General features: G+C 43.3%; 2 protein-coding genes across 10 annotated transcripts in view; one reads left to right on the top strand and one right to left on the bottom strand.

Moving 5' to 3' along the window:
- The window catches only part of Pdia3 (protein disulfide isomerase family A, member 3), a 23,972-nt gene extending 21,347 nt beyond the window's left edge, over positions 1–2,625 (bottom strand). Inside the window, 1 exon segment of the mRNA NM_017319.2 lies at positions 2,301–2,625. Coding sequence (NP_059015.2) covers positions 2,301–2,467 — 167 coding nt within the window. The 5' untranslated portion in view covers positions 2,468–2,625.
- On the top strand, positions 2,046–21,960 carry Catsper2 (cation channel, sperm associated 2). 9 transcript variants are annotated; one of them, XM_087653617.1, is made up of 13 exons: positions 2,046–2,073; positions 3,998–4,138; positions 5,741–5,914; positions 6,090–6,158; positions 8,504–8,556; positions 9,154–9,309; positions 9,583–9,707; positions 16,180–16,358; positions 16,565–16,664; positions 16,936–16,959; positions 18,303–18,718; positions 19,059–19,226; positions 21,826–21,958. In XM_087653617.1, exons 2-13 carry the CDS (start codon positions 4,000–4,002, stop codon positions 21,855–21,857), a joined length of 1,635 nt encoding a protein of 544 aa, XP_087509743.1. In that variant the 5' UTR covers positions 2,046–2,073; positions 3,998–3,999; the 3' UTR covers positions 21,858–21,958.

Genomic DNA, 21,960 nt, shown 5'->3' with positions numbered 1-21,960 from the left:
GGTTTCCGGGCAAACATCCCCCTAATCCCTCCCTCTCCCCTTCTTTATGGGTGTTCCCCTCCCCATCCTCCCCCCAAAAATCTTGTTTTAAATAAAGTGAAACCTCATGCTAACAGTGGCTTGCAAAGAAATCTTTCACTTTCACTTACAAAATTAAAGGGGTAGACCTAAAAAGATGGAACCTAGAGCTTTGCTTGAGGTACCCAAGCACTTTATCTCACTGAACTGCAGTTCCAGACTCCACTTTGACCCCTACCACTTAAAACACTTATTTCAAGTTATGGGTTTGTGCACATGAATGCAAGTGCCCAAGAATACTTCAGTCTCCTTTGGAAAAGCCAAGTGCTCTTGACTGCTAAGCTGTCTTTTTAGTCCCTATTTAACTGCTAATTAGATTTCCCGATTGATGTGGTGGTACACACCTTTAGCCTCAGGACTCAGAGGAAGGGGATCAGGTCCAGGTCAGCCTGAGCTATACAGTGAGACCCTGTCTCAAAATTTTTCATTTGCTGTTGCTAACAGGGGATGGTACCGCTGTTATATGCAAGAGAAAAGAGTAAAAAAATAAAAAAATAAATAAATAAATAAATGTCCAGAGTTTGGTGTGGTGGCCTATAAGCTCAGCATTTGGGAGGCAGAGACTCAAGTGTGAGGAATTCAAGCCAGCCTGAGCTACTTAAGACAAGCAAACTAACAAAAAAACAAACAAACAAACAAAAAAAAACAACAAAACCACAACTTTTAAAATAGACGAGTATGTAGAAATAAAGATTTTATCTTCTCAGCCAACTAAAAGCAGACACCACAGCAGAAATCCACCCAACTCTTGATCACACAATGTACGATGGGATATGTAGTCTTAAGGAAAGCAGGTACAACAATTTTTAGTAGACAAGTCTGAAGTCAGGTGCCTTGTGGCATTCAGAATAGAGGCAGCAAAAGGACTGTGAACTGAAGGCTAGCTCGACAGGCAATAGGAGACCCTATCTCAAAAGAGAAGAAAAGGAGCCAGAGCAAGAAGATCCTGAGTTTGAGGTCAGCCTAGACTATCCAGACTTGTTCCTTAAGAACTCCCGTGTGTGTGTGTGTGTGTGTGTGTGTGTGTACACAGTTTTTTTTTCAGTAATGGGGATTGGACACACTGGGCAAGAACTGAGCCCTATCCCAAAGACCTGACTAAAAACTCTAATTCTTCCATTGTGAGACCTCCTTTAGACAAAGAAGCTGGACACGAGTGACCACCCCTCAATTAACAGCATGATTATAGAACTGTGATAAATTCTAAGAAAAAACACGAATTCTAGAGACATATGTTATCTATAATGTGTAAATGTGACTGTCAACCACAGAAATGCCTAAACATAAAATATCCCAAACTGAAACACAATTTGTTTCCTGCCTCTTTAGGCAGTCTGCGCTTTTGAGTGTGACCATCTAGTCAGATAAGCTTGGGATGTAATGGCCCCGCTGGGTCAGAGGCAAAGATAAGTTACAGTGTAGCCATTACATGTCTTCCTGGTACCTTTGAACAGTTTTGAATAATCCTATTTGCTCTCCCTTCCCAAGCAAGTTTTTATCTGGGGGTCACACCTACTTTAAAGAACTTGTGCTTTTCTTAGGTTAAGCAGCCCAACAGAGGTTACTTTCTTATTGAGAATATTATTATTTTCTAGAATTATCTAAAGCTGACAATTACGATAGGTCCTAGTGAAATAATTCTTGTTCGTTTACCCTTATAAGAGGCCTCTGCAGCTTAATGTAAAATAGTGTAAGTCGTGGACCATTTATAAATAATGGCCTGTCTCAAGAAAGCACTTAAGATCTTTCTGCAGCCACTGAGTGACCTTGGTTAGAAACCAATGGCTCTGGGGTGGAGACAAAAAGAAAAAAAAATAGTTTGAGACCCAGAACCTCTACACTTAAGGACCTCTGCCTCCTTCCTATGCTTTGGGATGCTGCCTGGTCTGCAGACCAGGGGACGTTTACACTGACTCACGTAGATACTGAAAGATAGACTGGAGGGGGAGGGGATGGGAAAGCCCTCCACATAGGAAGTGCAGCAAGAACGCGGAGGTAAGGACGTGGCCCTACCCTGGAGTTTAGGCTTTTTGCTTTCCGGATCTGCCCTTGTCCCCACCCCACCCCACCCCCAGTGGAGCGACTCGGGGTTCCCCACCGACTGGCGAGGAGGCAGCCGCAGCCAGGCCTGTTAGATAGTGGAGGGCGCCCGCGCTGCGTAGGCCCAACCGCTCCCGCGCCCAGCCGGTCCTCCGGGCCATGACCCCACAAAGTGGCCTCACCATGGGGCGAAGAACTCGACTAGCATGAGCCCAGCTGAGCCCGTGTCGGAGACGCGACTCTCGAAGTTTTCGTCCGTCAGTTCCAACACGTCTGAGGCGGAGGCGAGGAGGGCCGAGGCGAGCAGCAACGCCACGCCCGGGAGCAGCGCAAGGCAGCTGAAGCGCATGGCGGCGGGATGCGGCGGGGGCAATCGGAGGGCCGGGACCAGAGAACCGAGATGGGAGAGCCCGCAATCTGCAGCCGCTGCCTGCGCTCGCGCGTCTGGCCCGGGCAGACCTGCTGCCGAGGTCCCAACCCCCTAGGCCTGCTCGGGCCCGCAGTGTGGCAGCCGCCGATTGGCTGCGTCACGCTGCGTCGGGCGGGCGGAACCAGCTGGTAACTGCCGATTGGCGGGCGCGTGGGGCGAGGCGGGGCGGACGCTTAAGCGAACGCCCGCCGGTCAGGCTGTGGCGGTGGCCGTGACGGGGGTCGGCGGGAAGTGGGGGCTTAGCGAAGCCGGAGCGGCCCTGAGCTCCGCCCGCTGAGGAGGAGTGAAGCTCAGGGCGCCGGCGCGGAAGGCGGAGGGGTGAAGTCAGGGCTGAGTGGGCGGAAGTGCGCTGGAGCTGAAGTGAGGCCCCTGAGCCCTGAGCGGGCTGGAGGGGAGCTTGAGCTGTCCGCCTCCCTCCCTCCAGGGCTTTGGGGCGCGCACACTTTAGCACAAAGCGACACGTTTTCCAAATGTCAGGCTGTTGCTTTGTCCAATTATAGGGCGTAGTAAGCCTACATCCTGCTGCTGCCCTACCTCGTATCCTGCTTTGTCAGGTCCACGTGAGGTCTGTATTCTTTGTCCAGCCTTAGGCCTCCTGCCCTCCTTGCCTGCTGGTTTTTCACCGATTGTTGTTATTTGTTATTTGTTCGTTTGTTTGCGAGGGTGGGTAACAGAGGGTCGAACCTGAAACCTTGCACAATGCTGGGCAAGTGATCCAACACTGAATTATATCCCTAGTCCTCTTGACTTTTTGAGTCATGATCACACCAAGGTGTCCAGGCTGGTCTTGACTTCATTCTGTAATTCAGGCAGGTCTAGAACTTTGAATCCTCGGGCCTCAGCCTTCCAAGTGGCTGAGACTGATGTGCGCACTATGCACTATCAAGCACAGGCTCAGCTTTTACTTTTTTCTTTTTTTAGGGCAAGGACTGCCTGCCCTGAAACTTACTATATAGACCAGGCAAATGTGGAACTCAACAGAGATCCACCATCCTCTTGAGAATGAAATACCCGTCCACATCGCCAGCCTTTTAAACTGAATTTTCTTTGTTTTTTCAAGATAATTTCTCTGTGTAGCCCTGGCTGTCCTTGAGCTCGGAAATGTGCCTGCCTCTGCCTCCAGAGCGCTGGGATCCAGGACACCTGCCCAGCATTTAAACCTATTTTTCAAAAAAGAGTTTTTAATTGCAAACGCTGTCAGAAAGTGAAAGTAACCCGAATATTTAGTTGAGTGTGGGGATATCGATTAGGACTTTTCTTTTGTTTAGATGAAAAACAAAATCAACAAAAAACCCTTTGAGTCTTTCAATGTGTTTATTCTCAACTGCTCATAGCTTCTTTGTGTGGGCTCCTTAAATCTCTAAAAGGCAAGGAAAGTGGGGGAGGAGAGAGCACGCTAATAGTCGGCAACTCTAAAGCATGACATCCCTGGTTCTGTTTTCTTAACAGACATGGCACATGAACGAGGACATTTACAGCTGCCCAGAGCTGATGCTATCCGTTCAAAGCTCATTGACACTTTCTCGCTCATAGAGCATTTGCAGGGCTTGAGCCAAGCTGTACCAAGGCACACTCTCCGGGAGATACTTGGTTAGTAACCTTCATTCACAGGAAGCTAATATTCCTGTCCACATCCTCAAAAAAAAAGTAGAGACGTACTTAAGGGTGGAGCCAGGAATGATGGTACATGACTGAATCAGGGATCACTTGGGCTTTAAATAATAAAGGCCAGCTTGGGTTACACAGCAAGATTCCAGTTCAGAAAACAAAATGGAAAAAAAAAAATAGGGCTGGCAAGATGACTTAAAGAGTAAAGGTGCCTGCTGTCAATACAGATGGCCAGAGTTTGATTCTCAGTACTGATTCCCAAAAGTTGTCCTCTGGCCTACACACACACACACACACACTCACACACACACAAAAATATATTAAAAAAAAAAAAAGAAGAAGAAAGGAAAGGGGCTGGAGAGATGGCTCAGTGGTTACCGGTTAAGAGCACTAACTGCTTTTCCAGAGGTCCTGAGTTCAAATACAAGAAACCACATGGTGGCTCACAATCATCTGTAGTGGGGTCTTGGCACCCTCTTCCTGCATACAGACATACATGTATGTTCATAATAAATAAATGAATCTTTAAAAAAAAAGAAACCAGGTGTGGGTGATGCTTGCCTACAATCCCCAGTACCTGGGAGGAGGAGGCATCAGGAATTCAAGGTCATCCTTGGTTGAAAATAATATGAGTTGTATGAGACCCTATCTCAAATAATGAGGCGAGAAATAGCTCAGTGAGTACAGGCACTTGCTCTGTCCACCTAAGTTCCATCTTCAGAACCCACATGGTACAAAAGGCAACATACCCTACAGTTGTGCTATGACGTACACACACACACACACACACACACACACACACACACACACACACACATACACACACACTAATAAGTGTTTCTAAGTACAAATAAAATTTAGGGATGAGAAGCTATACTACAGGTGATAAACTCAGGGCTTTATAAATAAAACTCTTAGAATATAGGACCTCTATCACTTCCTCTAAGCCCTGACTGACTCTGAAACATTTCCACCAAGGGTACTTAAAACTTGAAGGTTGGGGTTGGGGATTTAGCTTAGTGGTAGAGCGCTCGCCTAGCAAGTTCAAGGCCCTGGGTTCCATCCTCAGCTCCAAAAACAAAACAAAACAAAACAAAACAAACAAACAAACAAAAAAAACTTGAAGGTTTCTGGTAGTGGTAGCACAGGGGTTTAATGCAGTACTTAGAAGGCGATGGCCAGGGGGTCTCTGAGGTGGAGAGAGCCTGCTCTACATACCAGGCTCTAGAGCAGCTGGTGCTAAAACAAAATTAATACTTTGTACCTGTTGCTTTCATGAGCATGGTCAACGTTGGTTATAAACTACACATTTTCACCTCAAACTTAATAGAATTCTTAGTTGCTTTGAGAAAGAACACCTTATCAGGCAGAGTTCCTGATGAATGGAAGAGGGTCCGTTATTTCACCAACATCCCTATTCCAACTCTACTTGCCCGTCACCGTCCTCCAGCTGGTCTGTTATCTACTATCCTGTTTTGTGGGGGGAGGCTGGCGAGATGTGAAGGCAGTCTAGGTGTCGCCAGTACTGGTGGACTCAAGCTGAACAACAGGCATCTCCAATTACTTTCCCGGTTTTTGTTACAGATCCGGCTTGTCAGAAGAAACTCATGTTAGGAGATCAGGAGCAGCTAGTGCGCTTCTCCATAAGGGCGCGGCGTATGGGGCACATTACGCATGCCCAGCGGTTGCTGAGCAGACTTCGAGTGCGGTGCGGTGGAAGACCACCTCTTTCCTTGTGGGCTGGATGGGTTCTTGACAGTATCCTTTTGTGTCGCTTGCTTTTGTCCGTGGCTATTCCTTTTCTATCAGTCAGTTACTTTTCCTCTCTCAAACTGTTTCCTTCAAATTCTCGTACCTGACATTGTTGTCGTTATTATTTAAGCTGCATAAATAAGAAAGCACTCCGTCAACATGCTTCCTTAAAAGAAAACAGGTTCTATCTTCTCGAATTTCATCATCTCCCTCATCTTTCTGAATACCTTTGTGCTGATGGTCGAAATAGGTGAGACCTGGGGCTGGATGACAAAGGTGGTATGTGGAAGACAGTTCTCTCCTGGCCTGACTACTTTGTATTTTCAGACATCATCTCATTGTGATGGGGACAGATTTATTTCTTTATCTTTTGAGACAGAGTCTCATGTAGCCTACAATAGCCCTGAACTCTATATGTAATCAGGATAACCTTGAACCTTACCCCGTTTGCTTGATATTCCTCTTTCTGAAGGAAATGGAGGAGGAATGGATGTAGTAGACAGGGACTGTGTCAGAGGAACTGGAACAAGTGAGGGGAGGGGAAACCATGGTCAGGATTATTAGAAGAGAAAATAGATAAAAATAATAAAAAACATATAATAAATAAAAGAAAATAATAAAATATAATATGCAATAATATACTAGTCTAAAATAGTTACTTCAATTTTTTTTCTTTTATGTTTTTAAGACAGTCTTGCTATATAGCCCAGGCTGGTCTAGAACTCATACTAAATCCTGCAACCACCTATCCAGAGTTGGGATTACTGCCAGCACTGCTGGTGTCTGCCTTTAGAGGTAGGGGACTTTGATAAGTTTCAGGTTAGCCTATGCTACGCGGTGAGACCCTGTCTCAAAGACACCCAGCGCAGAGCTAGGGATTTAACTAAGTTGGCAGTGCATTTTCTTAGCATTCACAAAGCCCCAGGCCTGGCCTTCAGCACCCCTTATATCCATCCCGTAGGAACACCAAGCTATACAACCACAACATGCATGCAGAGGGCCTACAGCAAACCCATGAAGGCTCCCTGACTGCTGTTTTGGTCTCTGTGAGTCCCTAGAACCCTGCCTAATTGATTCTGGGCTGTGTTCTCCTGCTGTACTAGACCCCTCTAGCTCCTACAGTCTTCCCTCCGCCTCCTCTTCTGTGATGTTCCCTGAGTTCTACCTGCTGTTTGGCTGTGGATCTCTGTATCTGCTCCCATCAGTTGCTGGATGAAGTCTCTCTGATGATCAGGCTAGACACCAATCTGAACTTCTGGAAGCTGTCACACTGCATTTTTTTTTTTTTTTTGAGCTGGGGACCAAACCCAGGGCCTTGGCGCTCGCTAGGCAAGTGCTCTACCACTGAGTTAAATCCCCAACCCTAGGTTGTACTTTTTAAAAAGATCTATTTTGTGTCTCAGCGTGTGGCTCACATGCACGTGCAGGTGCCCTCAGAGGCCAGGAGTAAATGTCAGGTCCCTGGAGCTGGAGTTACAGAAGACTGTCTCAAAACAAAAGGCTCCCTCAAAAGACTTCGTTTCTGTAAAATAGGAATGATTCTCATATGCTAACTTTCCTAAATTATTGTCATACTTGAGGCAACAGCAAATTTAGGAAAAGTAGTGGAAACCAGATAAGTCTTGAAGGCCATCAAGGCCACTTAGGTATAGTTCTTATAGTTGGAGCTGCCATTATGGAGGATACTTCTATCAGTCTACAGAAGTTCTTGGGGAAGGGCAGCAAACTGTGGATAAAGCTACTTGCCCCCGAGCCTGACCTGAAGAGAGCAACAGTGTACTCACATATGTAAAACACACAAACACTTATTCTGGGGGATTGGAGACCAGGCTCAGAGGTTGACAGCACTGACTGCTCCTCTGAGGTCCTAAATTCAATTCCCAGCCACCACATGGTGGCTGATAACCATTTATGATGAGATTTGGCGCCCTCTTCTGTCATGCAGGCAGAACACTGTACATTAAAAAAAATCTTTATAAAAAATCTTCCTGGACACACCAATGTAAGAGACATCTTTGAAATTATTCAAAATTTAAAATTTTTAAAAAACTTGATCTTATATTTCTATATTTTCAAGACCCATTGCTTTCCTATCAACTTTAGGACAAACTTAAGAGTATGGCAGATGGCAGGGTGTGATAAAGAGGGAATTCTGTAGTCTCTGTATGACTGTAGAATGGGTTGTGACTTGCAACTACTATTTATACCATTAGCTAGAGGTAAAGTGTAGCTGTTGCTTTATGGATAATTTATACCCTGTATTACAAAGGCTGACGCAACAGTGCAGTGAGAAACTCAGGGGCCGGAGCGCTGGTCCAGCAGTTAAAAACACTGTTTCTCTTGCAGAAGATCCAGGTTTGATTTCCAGGTCCCACTACAGTCTGACTTCTGACTTTAGGCAGCAAACATACATGTGGTACACATACATACATACATGCAGGTAAAATACTCATATCCATAAAAAGAAAATCTAAAAAAGAGAGAAATTCCAAGAGAAATGACATAGTAGTGGTCTCCATGCTGGTTTATAAGCAATTGTCCCTCATTATTCAGTGGCTCACTTAATCTCCGTCTCTCCCTTGCTCTGCCTTCCAGAATTGATGAACTCCACAAATACGAGTCTGTGGCCATTGAAGCTGGCTTTGGAGGTGACAGATTGGTTTATCTTGCTTAGCTTTATTGTAGAGATCCTTCTAATGTGGTTGGCCAGCTTTTTTCTCTTCTGGAAGAATGCCTGGAGTGTCTTTGACTTTGTGGTTACCATGTTGGTAAGAATAGATATTCTTAGGATTAGTTAAAGGGACCAGTAATATGCCTAGGGAAATTCCTAAAACCTTCAAGAATGAATGTGGAGATGTTTACCTAATTTGCTGCTTTGATTTTTTTTCCCCTTGAAACTAAAAGTAATTGTAGAAATTGTTGTCATTAGGAGCATCAACCCCTAAAATAACATCTGCCAGTTACTGAACAGTAAACGCCAGCCACTATCTTAAGTATTTTATGTGTATTATCTTATGTTCTGTAACAACTCAAGAGATAAGCCCTAGCTTCATTGCATTTTTAAATATCTAAACAAAGTTGAAGTACATAGCTTAAACAGGTTAGTATAAAAAGACTAAACAGCAAACAGACCATAGAGCATGCTATTCAAAGATAACACCCAGAGAACTCTAAAGAAGATGGGGTGGGAAAGGGGTAGCCTGGGTCCTTTGGGTGTCTTTACTTATTGCCTGTGTCTCCCACAGTCTCTGCTTCCTGAGTTTGTGGTGCTGATAGGCGTCTCTGCCGACTCTGTGTGGCTCCAACTGCTGAGGGTCTCTCGGGTGCTGAGGTCTCTCAAACTGTTTGCACGATTCCCTCAAATTAAAGTTATTCTTTTGGCTCTCGTCAGGGCCCTGAAGGTAATTTAAACTGATTAAAGTGGGGTGGGGGGCACATTAGAAAGGCATGGGTTAAAAAAAAAAAAGAAAGGCATGGGTTTAATATTTGATATAGTCAAAGAAGGTCATGAAAAGTTCTTTAAAGTGTTCTTGTATGAGAAGGGCTAGGAGGTAAAGTGACGTAATTTAGAGGTGTCCTGTCTGTATTTGGTGGGGACAGCCCAATGGGCTAGACTGGGCTGCTGGTGGGGACCAGCCTTCTCTTACCTACCTCTGGCTTGGCCCTGGCTCTAGAGCATGACATTCCTGTTGATGTTGCTGCTCATCTTCTTCTACGTCTTCGCTGTGGCCGGTGTCTACTTCTTCAAAGAATATTCCCGTTCAACTATCGAGAATCTGGAGTACAACATGTTCTTCTCGTAAGCACGGCTGAGATTGGCCTTCAAGAAGGGAGAGGCTTGTCTGGCACTGAGAAGCCCATTTAAAGCACAGCAATACAGAAAACTAGAGTAAGAGTGGGACAGGACCAAAAGGGAAGAAACACAGGCCTGATAAGTACTACAGCCCTGACACTGGGCCTCAGACAACCCGTTCAGGCTCCTTTGCTTTTAAGGGTTTGTTGTTGTTGTTGTTTTGTTTTGTTTTTTGAAAGATTTATTTATGGGCTGGAGAGATGGCTCAGCGGTTAGAGCACTGACTGCTCTTCCAGAGGTCGTGAGTTCAAATCCCAGCAACCACATGGTGGCTCACAACCATCTGTAATGGGATCCAGTACCCTCTTCTGGTGTGCCTGAAGACAGTGACAGTGTACTCAGATCCATGAAATCTTTAAAGATTTATTTATTTTGTGTACATAAGGATACTCACATATATGAAATAAATAAATCTTAGCTGTACAGAGTTTTTGAGTTTAATAAGTTTCTCAGTCGTTGGCCTTAATTCCTGGACAAGTGGAGTTTTTTTGGTTTTGTTTGAAACTCTACAAATTAAAATACTTTCTCATCTAGTACCTTTAAATACAGTATACTCCAGTTGGTAAGCCTGGCTTTGAAACTCAGTTACCTTGTTGTTTGTTGTGTTTCAAGAGAGAGGGCGTATCTCACATATCCCAGGCTGTCCTCAGATTTGCTATGACCTGTCTGATCACTCTGCCTTAACCTCCCCAGCGCTGGGGTTACAGGCTGCTACGCCTGTTTATGTGGTGCTGGAAAGTGAACCTAGGATCTAATGGTTAGTGTTTTACCAACTAAGCCACATCCCCAGACTTTAGTTAACCTCTTTGGGAAAATGGAGCTAGGTCCATGGACTACTTATGTAATCCCTGCTACTCAGGATGTTGAAGCAGGAGGCTCACAGGTCCAAGGCCTTCCATAATAAGCCTATCTCAAAATAAAATTCAAACGGTGGAAACTGTATGTAACAGATAACTGTAATATGTTCAGGAAGTTAAAGGCAAGAGGGTTATTCACGAGATCAAAGCCAGTTCAGTTTATTTAGTGAAATCCAGAACAATCGGGTTGCCAGGAAGATCCTGTTATAAAAAAAGTTTTGAGGATGGCCCAGGGTTTAAGAATTTAAATGCAGTTTTCACAGGGGACTCCAGCTCAGTCCCCAGCACTGACATCAGGTTTAAATCCACTTTCAGGAGATCTAATGTTCCCTTCTGGCCTGAGGAGACACCTGCACATATATGTGCATACACATGAAATTTAAAAAGTATTTTTATCTGTGTGTGGTAGGACAGTACTTGGGGGGCAGAGACATGTGGATCTCTCTGAATTCAAGGCCAACCTGGTCTAAAATTCAAGTTCCAGGACAGCCAGAGCTGTTGCACAGAGAAATAATGTCTCGAAAAACAAAAAATAATTTTCTTCCCCCTAAGGTACAGAGATGTAGGAACAGGACGCTTGTCTGGCATGTGCAAGGTCCTAAATTCAATCCCTTGTATCAGAAAAGTAAACAGCAGCAACAACAGCAACTTAGAAAAGAAATAGAAGAACATAAGGTCTTCGTGACTTTCACCATGGTGGACCAAGGCCAGGGACAGAAGGTGCTGAGGGTAATGGTCTCCAACCTCACCTTCAGATCTTGGAAAATAGATCTTAGATTCAGGCTTGGATGTATGAGCAAGTGAACATGGGTTTGTTTGTTATCGACGCTGATGAGCGCATGAACATTATATTAGATGATGCAGAAAAGATTCTAAAACAATGCCAAGAAAACTGGGTCAGATCATGCTGTCACTCAGCTACAAAATGTTTCCAACTAAAAATGATGAAGGACTAGAGAAGTTAAGAAGGCAAGACAGCGGTTTGCTTGCTTGCTTGCTTGAGACAGCATCTCACTATGTACCTCAGACTGTCCTGGAACTTAAGCTGGCCCCTAACTCACAGAGATCCTCCTGCCTCTGTGTCCTGAGTGCTTAATTAAAGGCGTGTGGCACCATGCCTGGCCTGTAATGTGCTTTTTTTCCCTTAAGGTATCCTCTGCTGGGAGCACAGCCTGAAACATTTATTCGTGTGTTGTAAGACTGTTTTTGTCATTGGGGGGAGGGAGGAGTAGAGCTGGCAAGGTGGTACTGGAGGTTAAAGCACTTGTCATGCAAGCCTAGTGAACTAAGTTAGATCCCTGGGACCCACATAAAGGTAGAAGAAGAGAACTTACTCCAAAAGGGCCTTCACATTTGTGCTGTGGCATGCCTTCCCCCTCAACATACATATTACATAATAGCAGTACTAACTCAAGAGTCTGAGGATAGATTGAGTAATACATCTAAACATTTGCTACAGTATAACAAATGATTAAATGTTGCTGTGGCTCACAAGCATAGTCACTAGTTGAACCACTGTCTCTAAGTATGGGTATTACACAGGCACTTACACATTCTCATCCAAAAGGGTAATCCCGGCCAGTTGTGATGGACATGCCTGAACTGTCAGCATTTAGGAAGTGGAGATAGGGTCGATTCAGAGTCATCCTCAGCAACACAGCAAGTTCCAGGGCTACATGGCACCCTGTCTCAAAGGCCAACCATCCAGTCCTTATAAGACCTCTATGTCAAAAACATTTCTTGCTAGAAGAAAGTCCATTTGAATTTCTTGATTTAGACCTATTCTTTTTTTTTTTAAGATTTATTTATTTATTATATATAAGTACACTGTAGCTGTCTTCAGACACACCAGAAGAGGGCATCGGAGCTCTTTACAGATGGTTGTGAGCCACCATGTAGTTGCTGGGAATTGAACTCAGGACCTCTGGAGAGCAGTCGGGGCTCTTAACCGCTGAGCCATCTCTCCAGCCCCTAGAATTATTCTTTTTCCCCTTTCCTTTTCCTTTTCTTGTATTAGTGGAACTTGAACGTGTGGTTCCACACATGCTAGACCGGTGCCCTACCACTAAGCCATCTCCCAGCTCTTAACCTTTTTTTTCTTTTTCTTTTTTTTTTAAAAAGAAGAGCTCTTGCTAAATTGACCTGGAACACAACTATCTTGTACAAGCTGATACATAAAATCTATTCTTATCAATATATTGAAAGTGGATTTGTTCTGTTTTATTGTGAGAAAGCATCCTCCTACTTTATAGCCCAGGTTGGCCTTGGCAAGTCTCCCATCTCGGCCTTACAAATACTGGTTTTTTATAGAGTGGTTTTTGTTGTGGTTATGGTATTTTGTTTTGTTTCATTGGCTTTTTCACTTGACTGGTTTGCTTATTTCATTTTGGTTTTGAGACAAGGCCTTGAACTTTTTCTGATCCTCCTGCTTCCACTTTCCAAGCACTCGGATCACAGGTATATACAATAACGCATAGCTCCATCTTTTTTCTTTTAAAGACAGGGTCTCAGTAGACATTATGGCACAGGCCTTCACTCCCAGCAACTCAGGAGGCAGAGGCAGGAGCTATCCAGAAAAACTCTGTGTGAGGGTGGAGGGTAGAGGGTGGGGGATGGACGGTCACAGGCTTCCACTGTTTGCCTCTGGCTGGCCTGGCACTCAGAAAGACCCACCTGTCTTTGTCTCCTGAATGCTACGAATAAAGGTGCGCACCACCACCCTTGCTTTCGTCTCCACTCTTTTTTTTTTTGAGATAGGGTCTCACTATATAGCCCTGGCTATCCTAGAACTCACTATGTAAACCAGGCCGGTCTCAAACTCACAGAGATTCTCCCTTATGAGTGCTGGTACTAAGGCATGAACCAACGTGCCTGGCTATCAGCTGTAGACTCAACATAGACTTTTGTGAAAAGTTCAGTTTGCAGCAGGGTAAAGTGGCTTATACATGTATTGTTAGCTCTTGACAACCGAGGCAGGAGAACTGCTACTAGTTCCAGGCCAACTTGGATGATGCAGTGAGTTCCAGGGCTACATGATGAGACTCTTGTCACAGAATAAATAAATTAAAAACCCAGCATCTGGGAAACAAAGTAGGGAAGAAGAGAATTTTAGATACTTTCCTTGTGGGGACAAAAGATTTCAGGAAGTTATGTATTTTTCTCAGGCTGCCTATCAAACCCTTTAGACATGCTAAGCAAATGCTCTATGATGTAACTGTAGCCCCTACTCCCCTAATAGTACACTTATAAGTATGTAAACTTACACCTTTTATTTGTGTATGTTACTAGTCTTTTTTTTTAAAGATTTATTTATTTATTTTGTATACAAGTACACTGTAGCTGTTTTCAGACACACCAGAAGAGGGCATCGGATCCCATTACAGATGGTTGTGAGCCACCATGTGGTTGCTGGGATTTGAACTCAGGACCTCTGGAAGAGCAGTCGGTGCTCTTAACCACTGAGCCATCTCTCCAGCCCATGTTACTAGTCTTTATGTGGCATTGTTACACATTTGTTTGTCTTAACACTTGATGCTGTTATGAAACAAATATAGACTGTTAAAAAAGTGGTGCACTTGGAGTCCGGGAGCTTGGGAAGCAGAGGCAACAGGGTCTGCAGAGATCCAGGACAGTCAGGGCTACACAGAGAAACCAGACCAAACACCACCACCACCACCAGAAACGATTAGATGGGAATGTTTGTTAAATTTCTTCTAATATATTTATTTATATACGTATATATATATTAATCTAAAAATTAGGATCAGGGCTAAATAAGTGACTCAGTGGTTAAGAGCACTGGCTGCTCTTAGAGAGAAACTAGTTTTAATTCCCAGGACCCACATAACAGTTCACAACCATTTTTAACTCCAGTTCTAGGGGATCAGACTCTCTCTTTTGGCATGCATATGGTTCATTGACATATAAGTAGGCAATACATTTATACACAGAATAATTAAAAAAAAACCAAAACGATGGCCTAGAGAGATGACTCAGTGGTTTAGAACTGCTCTAGCAGATGGCTGGGTTCAATTCCTAGCACCTACATGGTGGGTCACAGCCACCTGAAACTCTAGGGGATCCATTCCCCTCTTCCAGCCATCCTGGGCACCAAGTATACATATGATATATATATATATATATATATATATATATATATATATATATATATATATATATATATATACATGTAAAATATCCATATACAAAATTTTAAAATATTCATATACTTATAAATCATGAGGTTAGAAAATAGGTTTTAGTTGGTTTCTTAGCTAGGGTTTGCATTGCTATGAACAGACACCATGACCAAGGCAAGTCTTACAAGGACAACATTTAATTGGGCTGGCTTACAGGTTCAGAGGTTCAGTCCATTATCATTAAGGCAGGAGCATGGCAGCATCCAGGTAGGCATGATACAGGAGGAGCTGAGAGTTTTATACCTTCATCTGAAGGCCACTAGGAGAGGACTGGCTCCCAGGTGGTTAGGAGGAGGGTCTCATTGCCCAACCCCACAGTGACACACTTCCTCCAACAAGGCTACACCTACTCTAACAAGGCCACACCTCTAATAGTGCCAGTCCCTGAGCCAAGCATATTCAAACCACCACAGTTTGTGATTTAAGTTCAGTCAGGGATAGCAAGGTGGCTCAGTGGATAAAGGTGCTTGCCACCAAACCTGATAATCTGATCAGTCTTGGAACCCACATAGTAGAAGAGAGAACTAAGTCTTGCAAGGCATCCTCTGTGTTCTGAACCTGATAGTGGCATGTATATGTACATGCACAGACATGTGCACACACAATAAGTAAATGCAAAAATAAAAATGTGAAGAATCACTACAGTATGCATTTATTAAAAACATAGCAGCCCTGGGACTAATGGAGTATTGAGAGATATTTATAGGCTATTCATGATAAAGGGGAGCATGATAAAGACAGACTGGATAATGATAAGCTAGAAAGTATTAAATATGATAGAAAATGAGCTAAATTCAAAGCATTTTTTTTAAAAAAAATGCCCTTATGTTACTTTAAGAATAAGAAGGAGATGGCTCAGCGGTTAAGAGCACTGACTGCTCTTCCAAAGGTTCTGAATTCAAATCCCAGCAACCACATGGTGGCTCACAATCATCTGTAATGAGATCTGATGCCCTCTTCTAGTGTGCATGGAGACAGCTACAATGTATTATATATAATAAGTAAATTAATTAAAGAAAGTAAGAATGCTAGCCTAGTGGTTGTAGTACACGCCTTTAATCCCAGCTCTCAGAAGGCAGAAGGCAGGTGGATCTCTGAGCTCCAGGCCAACCTGGTCTACAGACCAAGTTCCAAGATAGCCAGGGCTACACAGAGTAACCTTGTCTCATAAAACCCCCCAAAACCAATAAATGAAATAATAAGAATGAGGCCAGATGAAGACAGGAATTCACCTCCAAGTTCAAAGCCAGCCTTGTCCACATAGGGTTCCAGTCTAGCCAGGGCTGCGCAGTGAGACTCAAAACCAAAACCAAAACCAAGTTTAGATTTCTGCTTCTGTATATTCACACTCTGCTTTCGTAGGGACCTACTAAATTCCCTGGTGACAGTGTTCATCCTCTTCACCTTGGATCATTGGTATGCAGTACTTCAGGACGTCTGGAAGGTGCCAGAAGCTAGCCGTGTCTTTAGCAGCATCTATGTGATCCTTTGGTTGTTGCTTGGTTCCATTATCTTTCGAAACATCATAGTAGCCATGATGGGTAAGCACAGAGGGGGTACAACTTCATATGAGGGATGGTGGGAGGACACTGGCAACTGGGGCCGGTGGACTATTGGTAGAGAACCCAGTGTAGCAAGGAAGTTTGGATATTGGAATAGATATTTCACTTTGTTTTTCCCCATGTAAGCATTCTTCTTAGTCTAGTTACCATCACCTTCCAACTCCTAATGGCCCTTGGGGGGGCAGTTACTAACTTTCAGAATATCCGAAATGAGCTGCATGAGGAGATGACTCACCTGGAGGTTCAATATAAGGCTGACATATTCAAGCGACGGATTATCCAGAGGTCAGCTTCTGCATGTTCAAACCCAATGTCATTTCTCGACTCATTCCCTGTTTCTTTTCCTTGGCTCTGTGAGTAGAGTAGGCCATATTCTAGTGTTTCTTTATGTGCCATGGGTGTTTCTCTACTCCCCTTCATGGCTTAGGTTTCTTTCCTTATAGATCTGAATTACTTTTTCTTACACTTATTTATTATTACACAGAGTAACATTATTACTTCTGCTGACTTGTGGCTTTTTTAAAAATTCTTTTCTTTCTTTTTTTTTTTTTTGTAGGAGACAACAATCTGAGTCACTAAGGTAAGATGAGGCGTAAATGGTAGAAACTGTCAAAGATGAAGATTTGCTGAGAGAGAGTCCGTGGTGCCCTCCAACATTAAATGTTTATTTTCTAACTTTCTAAAACCCACGGGTGTGGCTTTATTTGAAAAAGGGGTCTTTGCAGATATGGTTGCAGATGGATCATCCTAGGCTATTCTGATAGGTTCTAAATTAGTGACAGAGATCCTTCTAGGAAACCAAGAGAAGATGTGGCAGCATTGTTTGTTTGGCTGAAGTCCTGACTATCCTGGAGCCTGAGGACTAACTCTGAAGTCACAGAGCTCCTCCTGCATCTCCCTCTGAGTGCTGGGATAAGCACAGGTGCCACCACCTGGAGCCGATTGTTTTGTTTTTGTGGAGGTTCTTTTTCCTCAATTTCTTTTTAAACTCTAGGTTTGGCATGGTAGTGCATGCCTTTACCCATCATGACTGACTATGGCTTGTAGTTTTAAACAGGGCATCCTCATTAAAAGTAATATGTGAGCAAAGTCTTGAAAGCAGTGAGATTTCTGAGTGTGTATGGTGAAAGTGTTAGTGGCAGAGAGAAGAGCTGCTACAAATAATCTAAGTTGGAAATACACCTAATGTGTTTGAGAAACAGAATTGACCAGTGCAATTGGAGCAGAAAATGAAAAACAGGAGATGAAGTCAGAGAAAGAGTGGATTACGTATTAGCTACTTTTCGGCAGCTGTGACAAAACACCCAGACCAAGGTAACTTACAGAAGGAGGAGTTTATTTTGGCTTCTGTTTCCAGAGAGAGTAGAATAATGGCAGCCAGAGCATCAAGCTGAGAAATCACCTCTTGTTAAGCATGAAGCAGAGAGTGTGAACTGGAAGTGGGACAAGGTTGTAAATTCTCAAAACCTGTCCCTTGGGACATACTTCCTCCAGCAAAACTCCCCTTCCACAACCTTTCCAAATGGTGCCACCAACCAGGGACCAAATGCTCAAATGCATGATGCTGTAGGATCATTGCTCATTCAAACCCCTAGCATGATTCTGCAGGGCTAGAGAAGATTGCTGTAGGCTCTGAGAATCATTTATAATAAGTGGAAGCCAAACAGAGGAATTGCATCAGGTGATTTATATTTAAACACAGGCTTTCTGTTGGACTAGTGTGAGAAGGAAAAGAGCAGTTAAGAAAGATACATTGGGGATAACGAGCTGGGAGGTTCCTCAACCTAGAATCTGAGTACAGTTTGACTCTTAAAGCTGTAAATCAAAGCTTTAAGGATGCCAGGCTCGGGACTAGCATAATAAGTGGACTGCCACATCTTGCAAGTATATTTGAAGCAATAAAATTTCTTTCTATTTGCACAGAGGAACCAGTCAAGGAAAGGTCTCCGAAGACATAACAGAAACTTCCGAGGCCACTGATGAGGAAAAAAGCGAAGCTGAGGAAAGCGAGGAAGAGAAAAGCGAGGAAGAGAAAAGTGATGTAGAGAAAAGCGATGAAGAGAAAAACGATGAAGAGAAAAGCGATGAAGAGGAAAACGATGAAGAGAAAAGTGATGTAGAGAAAAGCGATGAAGAGAAAAACGATGAAGAGAAAGGGTATACCGAGAAAGTGTATTCCGGAAGAACCTTTGTGGAGAGAAGTTATGCTGAGAGAAGCTTTGCTGGAAAGGCTGAAAATGAAAAAGCACAAAAAGAGTTGAAAGAAAAGGCCTACCCGGGTTCTCCTCCCAACTCTTCATCCCATGATGAAGCCTTTGCAGCCGATGATACTTACCTTGGTACGAAGAATGGTTCCTTCCATTGAAGTCACATTCCTCTTGTTATGAGACCCACAGTCATTGTTTGGTGGCCAAGGATGCTTTCAAAACTCAATTCTCCTGCCTTATGCTGCAAATTCTGGGAGGGTAGGCAAATGTAAGACATACAGGTTGTCCTTGCCTCCTCCTCCTTTTTTCTCCTTCCCTTTTGCAGACTTACACCATAGCCCAAGCTAGCTTGGAAGTCCTTATATAATAACCCTAGCAAGCCTAGTGCCTCAGCCTCCCAAGCTTGGGAATGGCAGGTGTGTGTCACTGCATCTGCCTTAGACATGCTTTAAAGGATCATTCTTCCTCACAGAAAACCTGGACTGGGAGACTCTTGTGCATGAGAACCTGCCTGGGCTAATGGATATGGATCAGGATGACCGTGTTGTTTGGCCCAGAGATTCGCTTTTCCGATATTTTGAGTTACTGGAAAGCCTTCAGTATAACCTAGAGGAGCGCAAGAGGTTGCAAGAATTTGCAGGTGAGGATATAAGGCTGTCATGGGGTCCAGGAGTTTGTTTGTTTGTTTGTTTTTAAGATTTTATTTATTATATATTTATATGAGTACACTGCCACTGTCTTCAGACACACTAGGAGAAAGCATCAGATCCCATTACAGATGGTTGTGAGCCACCATGTGGTTGCTGGGATTTGAACTCAGGACCTCTGGAGGAGCAGTCAGTGCTCTTAACCGCTGAGCCGTCTCTCCAGGAGCTTTTAAGTATAAGGAAGTAGCATCTCTGTTTCAATCACCTGCCCTCATCAAAAACAGTTAACTTAGAGAAGAGCTAGAAATTTGGCTTCACCAGAGGGCGCTCAAGTCTTACAAGATCTGAAAACTTGATTCTTAGGATACTATTAACAGTTGCAAGTGTTAAGAATCAGGCCAAGGTAGGTTCCTGCTGAACTTTGCAGTGAATTCCCTTCTCTTTAAAGGCCACATTTCAGCTTATGGTAGGGCTCGGGGGGAGGGGTGTGTCACATTGAAGAGCTAGAATTAGAAAAAGTAAACACTACTCCATCCCCAAAAGATGTACACACACACACACACACACACACACACACACACACACCTACCCATAAGCTGTGAGTTGGGAACAGATGGGTTTTTTGGTTGGTTGATTGGTTGATTGTTTGGGTGTTTTTGTTTTGTTTTGTTTAGTTTTTTGTTTTTTGTTTTATATGTACTGGTATTTTGCTCCCATGTATGCCTCTGCTCCACATGTATGCTTGATACCCACCGAGGTTAAAAAGGACCAGATCCTCCTAGAATTAAATTACAGTCTATGAATGCTTAGCATTCATTCTGAGTGCTAGGAATGAAACCCAGAGGAAGAGCAGACAGTGCTCCTAAATGCTGAGCCCCTCCATCCTCTTTTTTTTTTTTTTTTTTTTAAGATTTATTCATTTGTTTTATGTAAGTACACACCAGAAGAGGGCATCAGATCCCATTACAGACAGTAGTGAGCCACCGTGTGGTTGCTGAGAACTCAGGACCTCTGGAAGAGCAGTCAGTGCTCTTAACCACTGCCATCCCTCCTGCCCTTTTAAATATTGTTTAGTTTTGCCTGAATTTCCTTTCTTATATCCTTTTAAAATGAACATAATTGAAACTGAGAAATTAGGCAGCAGGGTTTGTGTGCGTGTGTATATATATACATGTGTGCATCATGCCACAGAAAGGCCATAGGAATTTATAGCATTTAGGGGTCAGCAAGATGGCTCAGTAGGTACTTGTCACCAAACCTGATAACTGGAAGGACAGAACTAACTTCTGAAAGTTGTCCTTTGATTCCCATGTATGTGCCATGAAATTTCCGGCAGCATTTTAGAGACCATCTTTGTCTGTATCACAGTGTTGACTGGGGTTAATTCTGCTCTTCTTGGCCCTCCCCTGGTAGGAGGAGTCAGGATAGATGGTAAGAAGCAGTAGGAAGGAACTTACAGATTTTGAGTCAGGATCTCACTCTTAACTCTTCACTATGAGGCTACACACCTGAGGCAAATCTCAAATCCCAGCAATCTCCTGCCTCATCTATCAAAGCAAAGCCCAGGTCAATAGACTGGCTGACCTTCCTTTCCTTTCCTTTCCTTTCCTTTCCTTTCCTTTCCTTTCCTTTCCTTTCCTTTCCTCTTTCTTTCCTCTTTCTTTCTTTTCTTTCTTTCTTTCTTTCTTTTCTTTCTTTCTTTCTTTCCTCTTTCTTTTCTTTCTTTCTTTCTTTCTTTCCTTCTTTCCTCTTTCTTTCCTTCCTTCCTTTCTTTCCTTTCTTTCTTTCTTTCTTTCTTTCTTTCTTTCTTTCTTTCTTTCTTTCTTTCTTTCTTTCTTTCTTTCTTTCCCAGAGTCTTTTAGCTCTTGCTGGCCCGAAACTCACTATGTAGACCTGGTTGGCCTGGAATTCACAGAGATTCCCTCTCCCTCTCCTAAGTGCTGGGATTAAAGGTGTGTTTTGCCATACTTAGCTTAGAGTCCAGATAAAACATTATTTTTGAGTCCAGATCTTTAAAAATTATTTTTAACTTTCATATGAGGGTTTATTACATGTTCACCATATCCTCCACACATTCGAACCTTTCCTTCCTTACCCCTCCCAGGAGATCACCCCTCCCTTTTGACATTTCTTACTGTGGAGAACCGAATGCATGCAGAGGTCAGAGGAAAACAGTTGAGAGCCAGTTCTATCTTTCCGTTCTATGGGTTCTGAGAACTGAACTTGGACATTCAGGCTGGGCATCAAGTGTCTTTATCTGCTGAGCTACCCTGCTGTCTCTGTTAGTTCTCTTTGTCGCATAGGCAACTTCATTTCAACTTTCATGTCATACATACATGCATGATTTTATGTGTCTGTATCAAGTCTAGGAAATGAAAATGGAGAAAATACATGATATTTATTTTTCCAAGATTGTAGAGCTCAGATCTTGACAAGCATTTTTATGGTAAAGAGAAGATAGATTTAAGTGCCTTAGAGTAAATATTAGTCAAGATTTGTATGGGAATCTGGAACTCAGAAAGCAGGGCCTTTACCAAACATATGTGTTCAAACATTCTTAGCCTTCTGACCTCACATTTTGTTTCTTTACAGTTCAGGCACTGATGAATTTTGAAGACAAGTGAAGGCACAGTGTATGACACCTGTGTCTTTGGAGCCAGCAAAAGCTAATGATGAAAATAATTAGAATTTAAAATATAAATATCTAATAAATACTGCTAATGAATA

The sequence above is a fragment of the Rattus norvegicus genome, chromosome 3 (assembly GCF_021556685.1).
Source record: "Rattus norvegicus strain SHRSP/BbbUtx chromosome 3, alternate assembly SHRSP_T2T, whole genome shotgun sequence".
NCBI classification, from domain to species: domain Eukaryota; kingdom Metazoa; phylum Chordata; class Mammalia; order Rodentia; family Muridae; genus Rattus; species Rattus norvegicus.
The sequence above is the reverse complement of the archived record's forward strand: the minus strand, read 5'-3'. Positions and strand labels throughout refer to the sequence as shown.

Bases quoted from the DNA above. Each gene is read 5' to 3' on its own strand.
- Catsper2 (XM_087653614.1), top strand. From the start codon at position 4,000: ATGGCACATGAACGAGGACATTTACAGCTGCCCAGAGCTGATGCTATC. The intron at 9,310-9,582 runs GTAATTTAAACT...CCCTGGCTCTAG, and splicing joins CTCTCGTCAGGGCCCTGAAG to AGCATGACATTCCTGTTGAT. The intron at 16,359-16,564 runs GTAAGCACAGAG...TTGGGGGGGCAG, and splicing joins CATCATAGTAGCCATGATGG to TTACTAACTTTCAGAATATC.